The sequence below is a fragment of the Peromyscus eremicus genome, chromosome 1 (assembly GCF_949786415.1).
Source record: "Peromyscus eremicus chromosome 1, PerEre_H2_v1, whole genome shotgun sequence".
Taxonomy (NCBI): Eukaryota; Metazoa; Chordata; class Mammalia; order Rodentia; family Cricetidae; genus Peromyscus; species Peromyscus eremicus.
This window is the reverse complement of record NC_081416.1, coordinates 70,392,323-70,404,545: the sequence shown is the minus strand read 5'-3', so window position 1 is coordinate 70,404,545 and position 12,223 is coordinate 70,392,323. Positions and strand designations below refer to the sequence as shown.

The 12,223-nt window shown below is 47.0% G+C and overlaps 1 protein-coding gene across 1 annotated transcript in view; it reads right to left on the bottom strand.

Annotated features, from left to right (window-relative positions):
• Chst15 (carbohydrate sulfotransferase 15) overlaps positions 1–12,223 on the bottom strand; it is an 83,136-nt gene that overhangs the window by 27,575 nt on the left and 43,338 nt on the right. Inside the window, exons 2-4 of the mRNA XM_059265434.1 lie at positions 7,749–8,752; positions 6,622–6,961; positions 3,920–4,066 (exon numbers count right to left, since the gene is read on the bottom strand). Coding sequence (XP_059121417.1) covers positions 3,920–4,066; positions 6,622–6,961; positions 7,749–8,294 — 1,033 coding nt within the window. The 5' untranslated portion in view covers positions 8,295–8,752. The remainder of the gene's footprint in view (positions 1–3,919; positions 4,067–6,621; positions 6,962–7,748; positions 8,753–12,223) is intronic.

The window sequence follows — 12,223 nt, the reverse complement described above, 5'->3', positions numbered from 1 at the left end:
CTTTCCCACATGGCCAGCTGTCTGCTGCCCACACCTCACCCCCTGCTCTTTGCATAGCCAGTAGTCTGTAGTGGCTGGATAAACAGGGCCCAACACTATTTAATCAGAGTCCCTAACAGGAAGATGAGAACGTTCAGCACGGCTCTGAGGAGAGAGGGGAGGTCAAGATACAGCACTTAAACAACAGAGACTCTTGGATAACTGAACTAATTATTGTGTTATTGTGCATGAGTGTGTGTGTGTGTGTGTGTGTGTGTGTGTGTGTGTGTGTATGTGTGGTATGACATTTGTTTGGTTTTGTTGTTGTTGTTGTTGTTATTGTTGGTTTTGGTTTTTTGAGACAGGGTTTCTCTGTGTATCGGCTCTGGCCATCCTGAAACTTGCTTTGTAGACCAGGCTGGCCTCAAACTCATAGAGATCCGCCTGCCTCTGCTTCCCAAGTGCTAGGATTAAAGGTGTGCGCCACCACTGCCCGGCTGACATCTGTACTTGTATGTACACATGTATGTGTACCTGTAGCTGGAATTTTCTCCAGTACACCTGGCTCCTGCAGCCGCTCAGACACAAGTAAACACACAGAAACTTATATTATTTATAAACTGTATGGCCGTGGCAGGCTTCTTGTTATCTAGTTCTTATATCTTAAATTAACCCATTTCTATTAATCTGTAAATTGCCACGTGGCTTTGTGGCTTACTGGTACTTTACATTTTGCTTCTCATGGTGGCAGCACCTGTCAGTGTCTCCTCACTCAGCCTTCCTGTTGCCAGAATTCTCTTCTCTGCTTGTCCTGCCTATACTATACTTCCTGCCTGGCTACTGGCCAATCAGCATTTTATTTATCAATCAATCAGAGCAACACATTCACAGCATACACAAAGACATCCCCAGCATGTACCTGCTTTTGAAGATCAGAATTCAACAAGGAAAGTCTCCCCCTATTGCTCTATCTTTTTGAACTTGGGTTTCTCCCTGAACTTGGAGCTTGCCAATTGCCTAGACAGGCTGGTCAGCAAGCCCTAGGGATGTTCCTGCCTCTACCTCCCCAGCACTGGGATTACAGGAGCCTACAGCCATGACCAGCTTTCTCCAGGGATGCTGGAAATCCAAATTCAGATCCTCATGCTTGTGCAATAAGGGCTTTGCAAATAAGCCATCTTCCCAGCTGCATTTGTCTTGTTCCATTTTGTGACTGTCTACTGAAATGTAGAAGGAAAGGGATTCCAGGGATCCAGTGTGAGGACAACTGGTACCCACCCTTCCATAGCCACCACTACCCCTCACCTGTGTCTTCAGGATAAACAAGCCAATCAGCTCTATACTTAATTTCTGGACATGGACCATGTGCCACATCTCAGTGTCATTCATTCAGGGATAGGCTGAGTTAAGGGGTCAACCTGGTCAGCGATAAGCACATGATGATCAGATAGTAGGCCCTATCAACACATTATGGTCATGTGTGAAGACAGTAGGCCCTATAAACACATTATGGTCATGTGTGAAGACAGTAGGTCCTATAAGCACGTTATGGTCATGTGTGAGGACAGTAGGCCCTATTCTTCTGCTTGGTCTGTGACCGTGTTATATGAACACCTGTATCCCAGCCATCTTTCCTTTCTTAGTTTATTTTAAAAACATGACCAAGAGAGAAAAGACAAGTCAAATCTTTGGCAAATCTACTCACCACAAAGGAGGGAATATGAAATGAGAATGGAGTGTCTAACCTGAAACTGGCACAAATTCTGCCAGATCTCAAAGGGAGCTGGTTCTAAAACCATGCAGCCATTGGTCCATCTTCCCATCTGTCTGTCCACCCAGCCTTCATCCACCCGGAACACATTCATTTGACATCTAATTCATGCCCCACATTGTCTTGGCACTGGGGACCAATGAGGGAAACAAGACAGGCATAGACTGTCTCCTCTAAAAGGAGATTGAAAGTGCAAGAAGCCATCAGGTACTAAGTGAGTGGACAGGGGCAAGGCACCCTGCAGGCAGAGCAGGGCTTTCAGCATCCCCAGCCTCACAGAACCTGACTGCCTCAGTCCTGAGTCCCTGAGTGTCTCTCCTGCCAGAGGCTGCTGAGAGGAAGGGCCTCCTCCTCTGACGCATGGCCCCTCACCCAAGCTGGGGTGACCCTTTGACCTCTGCCAAGGACTTCATTGGGAGGAAGAGCTGAAAAGGGGATGAGTCACGTTCCAGGGCTGGGAGAAGCAGGGTTCTGATCTGGTCCCGCAATCCCATCTGATAGACCCATAGACTGGGATGGAAACAAAGACCTGACTTGGCATAGAGCTGCCTGGTGACATAGGCAGAGCCAGATGCCAGCTTGTCATCTGCTTCTCCACACTGCCTATCACACCAAGAGGCTATCATAAGACACAGCAGCAAACCTGGCTTGGAGTAAATATCAGTATAGTATTTTTATTTCTTGTTCTTTTTGAAATACAGCAGTAACTATAATTAGGAACCCAAACGAAGGCTTTCCTTTCTCATTCATTTTCTAAGTCTGTTTCTTGGCTTTGGGAGGAATATTTTTAGCTCTTTCATAGAACTTGAGATTTCCCCAGAGGCATATGGTATGGGAGTCTCAGCAAAATATTAATTAGACTTATTAAATGGAGTGTTTGCACCCTTGAGTTTAAAATTAAAAAAAAAAATCTAACAGCCAATTCATACTGTAGGCACAAGGGTGGGTAGAGTTCATTCCCAGTGGATACAGAGATTTTACTTATGACTTAAAAAAAAAAAAATCAACCCATCCATCAGTCCAGGCTTTGGCAGATGCCAGAATCTCCTCACAGAGTCAGGAACACGGTCCTCATGCAAGTGGCTAGTCACACTATCCATCCTGCTCACCCAGAAATTCATGTGATTTAGAGAATCAAAATGTAATGGATCCAGGAGCACAAAATAGATCATTGCCTCAGGGAACCAATTTAAGTGAAATGTATGATTCAATTTCTCCTTTTCAGAAGGCGTCGGAGATAAACGCCTCATCTCAAGCTAAATCTGATGAAAAGAGTTCTGTCGAACGACGTGAGTCTAGCATCCAAGGCACCAAGTCTGGGCTGGAGATGGCAACACTCCACTGTGTGCCATCATTTGCCAAGGGGGGGGGGGTGGGACTTCAGGTACTCTCACCATGTGAATGAGTGCAAGGGATAAAGGGAGGGAGCCGTGAGGAGACCAATACACTAACTTGATTAGCTGAGATCATCTTTTCATTATGCCTATGTATCAAATGTGTACATTTAAGTACAAACAAAACTTTTTGATTTTCAATAAAATTCTTACGAATTTTTTAAATCAAGCTGTCTTGGTTTGTTTCACCTTCCACTGCTTTATTTGTTTGGCGTTGCTTTGGTTTTGCTTTGTCTTGCTAAAGAGCCCAGGCAAGCCTCACACTCAAGAGTCTCCTGCCTCCGCATCCTGAGCACACGCCACACAAACAGCTTCATTTTGAATGCTCAAGGGCTCCTGGGTCACACAGCAACTCATCCCAGAGGGTGTGCAAAGCGCTGCCCAGACCGAGAAGAGATGCCGCCTCCCTCCCACAGTCCTTGAGTTCAGTCAGCGACTCATCGGAAGGCTAACCCTGATCATCATTGTGGAAAGAAGTAAAGCACTCCTGCTCAACTTAAAGAAAAACAAAGAAACGGCGACTTTCTTAAAAAGCCATTTCAGACCTCCTTGAGTCTGCGCAGAATAAGCCAGCTGACTAACTGTTCCTGCTGTATAGTAATGGTACAAATGGTGTGAATGTTTTACCTGGGGTAAGAGTGACAGCCATGTGGGGAAGGGACTCAGCTTGCAAATGCTCTTCAGGTGAGGCAGAGCTGGGCCCAGAGCATGGACCAGGGCCCCAAAGAGACTCCTTCTGCCAGCTCCCCTGAAGCTCCCCAGAAGCTATACCTACCAATAATGATTCTGTTCATTTTGCTCTGCTGCTCCGCAGAGGCAGCCTGCAGTCCTTGATGGATCTGGTGTGCAGCCAAATCAAAGAGGTCCAGGTAATCTTCCACAGGGTAGCGGTCTCGTAGTCCGTCCCTCAGGCGGACAATTCCTACAGGAGCCAAGAAGTGAGTTACCGGCCGGGTGGTGGTGGCAAACTCCTTAAATCCCAGGACTCGGAAGGCAAAAGCAGATCTCTATGAGTCTGAGGCCAGCCTGGTCTACAAAGAGAGTTCCAGGATAGCTAGGGCTACACAGAGAAACCCTGTCTCAAAACAAAACAAAAATTTAAAAAAAAAAAAAAAAGAGTTGAGTTACTGAAGACAAACAATGCCACTGATAGGGTGGTGGCCTCCTGAAGCATGACCAGAGAGGGAGGAAAAGGCCAAGAGGACCTAACTTTAGCAGCTAAAGACCTGATACAGATAAACTTCTGGAGGAGGCACATGGGTGTGGGATGGAGAGCTCTGTCAACTGCCTGCCTGCTTCGGTACACACATGCCTCACAAGGTAAGAGACAGCACCACTGCTGAGCAGTGGCCACTTAAGAGAGGCCACGCCTACCCAAGAGGTAGAAAAGGGCTACGTGGAGGGCTAGAGCTGAGAACTGATTAACAGCTTCACCAAGAGAGATTAAAGCAGACCCACAGCACTGGCACCTAGGACTCGTGTGGCGTGCCAAACACGCAGAAGGACACAGGGTGGGCAGCAAGGAAGCAGCATCCTGTCACCTTCACGGCACCTCTTTCTCCAGTGCTCCATGGAATCCAACAGCTGTTCTAATACGGATGCATTCCGTCAAGATCTTACTTGTCCAAACAGCAGGGTGAACTGATTGTTCCCTGGATGGACACAGATGCTGACATCTGCCACACACATCTTAAATTTGTTCCCTGCCTTCAAATAGCTTGCAAACATTTAAAAACATACACCGCCCAGCACCACCACAGCTACCAAAGTTCCTGCAAAGTAGGAAGAAAACAGTTCTGGCCCAAATAACAAGAGATTCAAGGTGTTATTGAACATCAACAGCTGAGGCGTGCCCTGTCCTTCCCTCCTTCCTGCCAGGGGGAAGCTGGTTCTCTTCAGGGGGAACATGGGCTGTGGTGGGAGAGGAGAGTATGCATTCATACATGTGCATCAAATGCATGAGGAAGAGAGACTTTGGCTCCTCAGCAGCTACTGCTAAACCACTCCTGAATGAACAACAAAAGGAGGAAATCAAACATGTGTCAGGAAAAGTTAGTCTAAGGAAAACGTCTAAGATTTTCTTCTAGTGACCTGGGTCCTTTCCAGGCAGAGCTCCCATGAGCTAGTCACCTTCCGCCATGCTCTACTTTCTAAGGAGTTCCATGACCCTCAGCATCCCACTCTGGGTGCCAGCCTTACCAAGTTTCCAGCACACGAGCCTCTGGGGGACACACTCAAACCATAGCATCGTTTCACAGGCAAACACCCCGCTAGTGAGCACTGGTTGAGTGCTAGCTGTGTGCAGCACATGGAAACTACCCTCAAGGCCCGCCCAGGCTTTGGCAGACAACAGGCCATGTATCACCCATTAGCTTCAGTGACCAAATGTCTCCTGGCAGAAGGAAAAGGTTATGGACAGGAAACAGTGACCAAGGGCCACAGGGTGCCTGGGGCTGGGTGGAGCAGAACCAGCCTACAAGGCGGGGCAGAGCAGGTGGGGTCCACAGTCAACCTTGTTGACCAAGGGTGAGATGTATCCCCAGTGCATTTCAAACACATGAGGTAGACAGGGTAGGTCACACAGCTGAGGCCAGAAGCTGTGTCTCCTCCAGGTGTGGTTGCCTCAGTAAAGCAGCCCAGAGCTGGGTGCCAGACACCTCGGTTCCTGACATGAATTGATCCCTGCTATATCTGCATGTTCAAGTTCTTCAGGACAACTAAAAGAGCTAGGGATGTAATCCTCAGTAACACACACACACACACACACACACACACACACACACACACACACTCACACCACCAACAACAACAGCAACAAGTTCCCATTCTGCACCTGCCCCTTGCCCTGCACACAGCTAGCACTCAACCAGTGCTCACTAGCGGGGTGTTTGCCTGTGAAACGATGCTATGGTTTGAGTGTGTCCCCCAGAGGCTCGTGTGCTGGAAACTTGGTAAGGCTGGCACCCAGAGTGGGATGCTGAGGGTCATGGAACTCCTTAGAAAGTAGAGCATGGCGGAAGGTGACTAGCTCATGGGAGCTCTGCCTGGAAAGTTTAATGCTGTTCTCTTGGAGTGACTTTGTTCCCGACAAAGTGGTTTATTATAAAGCCAGGCCTCACCATGAACTTGGCCTCTGCTGCATATGGCCAGCCACCTTTTTCTTTCTCTACCATCTTGTAATGTAGCCAACGGCCTCTCAACAGGATATTGACAACATGCTTTTTGGAACCTTTAGGCCCTAGAACCACGAACCAAATAAATTGCTTTCCCTTAAGTTACCCAAACACCAATGTTTTGTTGTTACACCACAAAACAGATTAATGAAACTGTCTAATGACAAGGACCGTGCCTCTGAATCTCCATACATCTTCCCTCCAACCTCACCCTGCCTTCCCCCACAGAATCCTACACTCACCCCTCACCAGCCATAACATCCATCCATGGAATGACTGAAAGAAAATGAGACTCAACACTCACCAAAGCGCTTCCGGGTCCACCAGTGGGGCTCCTTGATGGCCGAGAATTTCACTTCTGGATGCAGCCGAAGGCGGTCATAAAGGTCAGTAGTTCCACACTTGGGTTGCCCAATGATATAGAAGTGTGGCAGGCAGCGCAAGCGGAAGTGCTTGCCTTGCACGTGTGACAGGTGGCCCCAGAAGACTTTTCGTAGGGCGTCAAAGGTGGAGCGGAACCGCTTGGAATAGAGCACGTAGGAGTTGGTCAGGTAGGGGTCAGTGGTGTTCCTCCCAGAGAATTCCTCATACCAACAGGGACTCTTGCTGTTCGGAAGGAACTTATTGGGGATTACAGAAAACATCTGCAATCAAAGAAAGAAGGAGACAGACACAATGAAGGAAAACAATTAGCAAAAACATATTCTAACCTAGCGGGAGTGGTGACCCACACCTGTAACCCCAGAATTCAGGAGGCAGAGGCAGGGGGATCTCTGTTGAGTTCAAGGCCAGTCTGATCTACAGAGCAAGTTCCAGGACAGCCGGGGCTACATAGAGAAACCCTGTCTCGAAAGCAAAAGGAAACAAATCTAGAAGATGGAGCTGGAGAAGTGGCTCATGGTTGGTGTAGACTGCTCTGCCAGACGATCAGAGCTCAGCTCCCAGCCCCCACATCAGGCAGCTCACAGGCACCTTAACTCCAGTTCCGGGGTATTCAGCTCCCACTCTGGCTCCCAAGGGCACCTGCCCCCACATGCACATATAACTACACAGGCATACACACAAGCACATGACCAAAAAAAATTAATCCTTTTTTAAAAAAATACTAAATGATGATGAGCTACAAAAGCGACTTTAGCCACCATGACCCCATTCCAGGCAAGAAGTCCCCAAAGGCAAGGATGACAAGAGACGGTCCTTAAATATCTCTAGTAGGGCCACTCAGGACAGCCAGTTCCCTCCTTGGCATTCCAGAGTATAGCCACACAGTGCCATCTAATCCCAGAGGCTGTCAGATCATCGAATTATCTTTGCTGTAAGACATCTAGGAAATGTCTGTCGCGTTCCACCTGCGCCCCCAAAGATGACAGTAGGGAAGGAAGCATCCGTTCTTTAAAAGCCAGTCATCAAGAATGACACACGGCTACTCACGTGCAACTCTTGCCTCTTGAGATCTTGTAAGTCCGGGAGCTGCCTGGTTGTAAACTCGATCCTGGCAGCGATGTTGTCGATAATTAGTTTAATGCTTGGATAGTCCTTCACGTAGGAGATGTTATTTATAGAAGGTTGGTAGTGATGCTCTTTCATGTCACTTGGGTTATCACTGTCCACCAAGCTGGGGTTGCTGGGGAAACCCCCGTAATGGAAAGGAGATGGAATCAGAGGCTCCTGGTGAGCCCCAGAAAGAAGATAAGAAGCCATCACCAAGGTCATGATTATCAGTCCAAAGACCAGGCTGCATCGCTTCCCCTTCTTGAAGCGCAAAAAACCGCCCCAGTTCTCATTGCCTTCAGCCCTCACTTCGAGAACAGCGAGCAAGTTCATCTGCCTACTGTCCACACGGAACAGAATTTTGTTCTCTCCTTTGCAAGTGGGGCACACCTGATGACTGGGATGGGGGCCTCCTCGGCAGGCAGCCTGCTGTTTGTGTGTATCCTCGGGAAACAACTGTATGCAGCAATTAATGCAGTGCCTCATGGTAGAGCCCTTGGACAGCCAGCTTAGGGAGCCATGGACCAGCCCTCAAGGAGTCTGCTGGGAAACGTTAAGGGTATCCTGTGATGACAGAAGATCGTGAGAAGGCACGAGCAACCGAAACAAATGCAAAGGAGAGCAGACACCGACGTGCTAGAGAGTGAGGCACGTTCTTTGGTTCAAATACGAAGGATAACACACACACACACACAAAGCTAATTCCAATAGTCTGTTCTGCACCAGCCATGCAACACTAAAGCAGCCACAGGTTTGGAAGCAAGTCTGCTCCTGCTTCAGGTTTTTCCCATGGCACCAAAGAAAGTTGGGGTGACATCAGCGGAGAGCATGGAGTCACACTGGAGATTAGAAGACATCATGGGATCCTCACTGATGGGGAGACTGGCATTCCTGCAGAATGTTTTCTCTTCATGGGGAGCAGATTCTCATGAATGGCAGGTGACCTAAACATAAAGACAGGTAAGTTTTGTGGCGTTATGTTGTAACTATGATAATGCAGGAGTTGCTTCCCAGAGAAGAGCAGATGTATAGCGCCCTTGTCCACCTCTCCATTTCAGCCACACTTACTTGTTCATAAGCAAGTCGCAGATCAAACAAGATCAATGGAGATGTTTGGGGTCTTTGTGCTTAGATTTGGGGTTCATTTTGTCACCAAATGTGACCCAAAACACTACACTTTGCATGACTAATGTACCCTCCAGGACCTCTGCCTTCACATATCTGAGCAATGACATTCCAGTATCTCAAGATTGTGTAACTACTAATTATGCACAGTTAGTTTCTTAGTTAGGTTTCTGCTGCTATGATGAAACACCATGACCAAAAGCAACTTGGGGTAGAGAGGATTATTTCATCCTATTCTTCCACATCACCATCCATCATTGAAAGAAGTCAGGGCAGGAACTCAAGGCACCAACCTTGAGGCAAGAACTGAAGCAGAGGCCATGGAGGGTGCTGCTTACTGGCTTGCTCCCCATGGCTTACTCAGCCTGCTTTCTTACGCCACCCAGGACCAACAGCTGTGCCACAGTGTTCTTCTTACACCACCACAGTGAGCTGAGCCGTGGAGGTCATTCATTAAGCAAGAAACGTTGTAAGGACGTGCCTACAGGCCAATCTGATGGAGGAGTTTTCTCAATTGAGGTTTCTCTTCCCACATAACGGTAGCTTTTGTCAGGTTGAAAGAGAAAGAGAGAGACCCAAGACCATCAGTGATTTCCAATTTGAGGTATGAATCATCAAAACACCATTTTTACCTCAATGATAAATGTGGGGCACAGTAAGGAGGGGAATGGGAGGGGTAAGGGGAAGCAGAGAGAAGCTCCTCACTGCTTCTCCAGTCTCCCCACTACAGCTTAGGAAGCAAAAGTTAATGAAAATTTAGCAACAATGAAATGATCCTCTTCTTCAGTCAAGTGTATCATATTAAAAAAAAAAAAACCCATCTGACTTTAAGTTATTAAGCAATTAAATCCGACGTACAGAATTCCCCCGAGCCACGTAACACTTTAGACCCTGGAGTCATTTTTCACTTTCATCTCTGGGGAAGACGCGATTCTTAAAAATCCATTAACATAACACCGTGGTTCTGAAGTGTATTTCTTTCCCAAATGACACTTCTTTGGAGATGTCATTAAAAGAGCAACAGATGAACTAACGAAAGCAAGCTGACTGGATTTCTAGCTGCCATAAATGCTCCCGCACACTAGCTGTGTGACCTTAAGCTGTTTAACCTCTCTGGGTTCTCACTCCCTTGCCAGTAAAATTAGAGCAACAGTATTTTCTTGTAACTTATTTTAAGACGCAAAATTAATTAATGTATGTAAAGAGTTTGTATAGGCCTGGCATGTGTTTAGTGACCCAGGAAATGTACGCAACATGGATAACAGCAGCATCATTGGCCACAGTACCATCTTTAATTGCCAGCGAGTGCTAAAAGCATGTGATATGCACTCCCAGATGGGAGACCTAAGCCACATTCTTTTTCCTTAATTACCAAGGGTGGTGAACTCACGTCCCTTCGTACTTGCATACACCTCAAACAATCCTCAGTCCCCAGAGAAGTGACATTAACCAAGCCTTCATTATAGACTCTGCACGTTGGCTAGAGATCTGAACAGTCACAACCCTCCAGTAGAAACCTTCATGTCACTTGGATCCAAAGCCCGTGTTTTCTTGAAATATGTTGGCACAAAGTGGTGTTTCTTCCACCCACAGAGTGTCCTGCATGCTGCCAACATTTATGCTTAAATATTTAGAGGAGAGGAGAGCTGGACAAATTCTATACAGTTCACCACAGCAACACTTTGTGGATCTTTCATATGAAAACGGGTCTTTGTGAATCCACAGCCAGGAATATAACAGACAAAAGTTGCATTGTACAGGACTGGGGGGATGGCTAAATGGATAAGTCACTTGCTATGCAAGCATGATAACCTGAGTTCAGTTCCCCAGAACCCACATAAAAGCCAGACATCTCATCCTGCACTTTGTTTTGTGGGAGAGGGGAGGCAGAGGCAGGAGAATTGCCAAGTTAGGAGGCCAGCTAGCCTGGTGTATGCAGCAGTGAACAGAGAAAGTCTGCCTCAAGGCTGGTGGAAAACAAGGTCTGACGTGTGAAGTCATCTGACCACATATGTGCCAGGGCATGTGCTCCAAATTCACTCACACACAGACACACACACAGACACACACACAGACACACACACAGACACACACACAGACACACACACACATACACACACGAATGCATGAGCACACTCCACACACACACAAACCACACACATGTCCTCTCTCTCTCTCTGTGTGTGTGTATATATATATGTATGTATGTATGTATATGTATATATATGTGTGTGTGTATGTGTGTGTGTATATATATATATATATATATATATATATATATATATATATATATATATGCCAAAGAATGATCACTCTAACCAGGAGGCCACATTGAGGAGCTCCAGTCTCCGGGGCGTGGGACAACTGGAGGGACAAACTTGAGAGGCGTGGGAGGGGATGCCCTGGGCCTGCGCTGGGTCCCTCTCCTCCCTTGGGGCAGCTGGAAGAGCAGGGCAGGAGCCTGTTCCTCCAGCTTGCTCTGTCACCCCTGACCCATTGCTGGGTACAAACAACTCTTCCAAATAAAGAAACAAAAGGGCAAGATCCCTCCTTAGAAACTCCAGCCCTGAAGCCAAGAAAACATTTTTTTCACTTGTCAAAGACAAGGCCAAGGCAGGGTTAAAAATTAGGCTCCAAACAGGCGACTCAGTGGGAGGGTGTTCACACCCTTCTGTCTTACTGTTCATTTTTTATTTTAAAGAAAGAAAAAAACAAACATGGACTTTGAAGCCACAGAACAAGAACAGACATCATCAAAATCCAACAGAATGGGCAGAACATTTCTAACTAAGAGCTAAGCTATCTTGTTTCAAAATAAATAAACCTTGGGAATGGGGGAAGTGGATAATCTTAATGGGGGTTGATGGGACAGAGGACAGGCTCCAACACGCCCAGTGTTCCTCTACCTAGCAGCTGTACCTCTAGCTAGGCAAAGCACTCCAAGACTGGTTTTTTAACTCATTAAAGAATCAAGGAGACTGGACCAGGCATGGTGGTGCTTGCCTTTAATCCCAGCACTCGGGAGGCAGAGGCAGGCGGATCTCTGTGAGTACCAGGCCAGCCTGGTCTACAGAGTGAGTTTCAGGATAGGCTCCAAAGCTACAAAGAGAAACCTTGTCTTGGAAAACCATTTAAAAAAAAAAAAAAAAGGAGACTACTCCCAAAACATTCCAAATACAGTGTGTTCTCATTTCGTTCATTCATTCATTCACTAGTTCAGTACACACTTTCTAAAGGCTGACTGTGTGCTGGGCACATCCTAGGGTGGAGACCAGAAGTCAATATAAGAT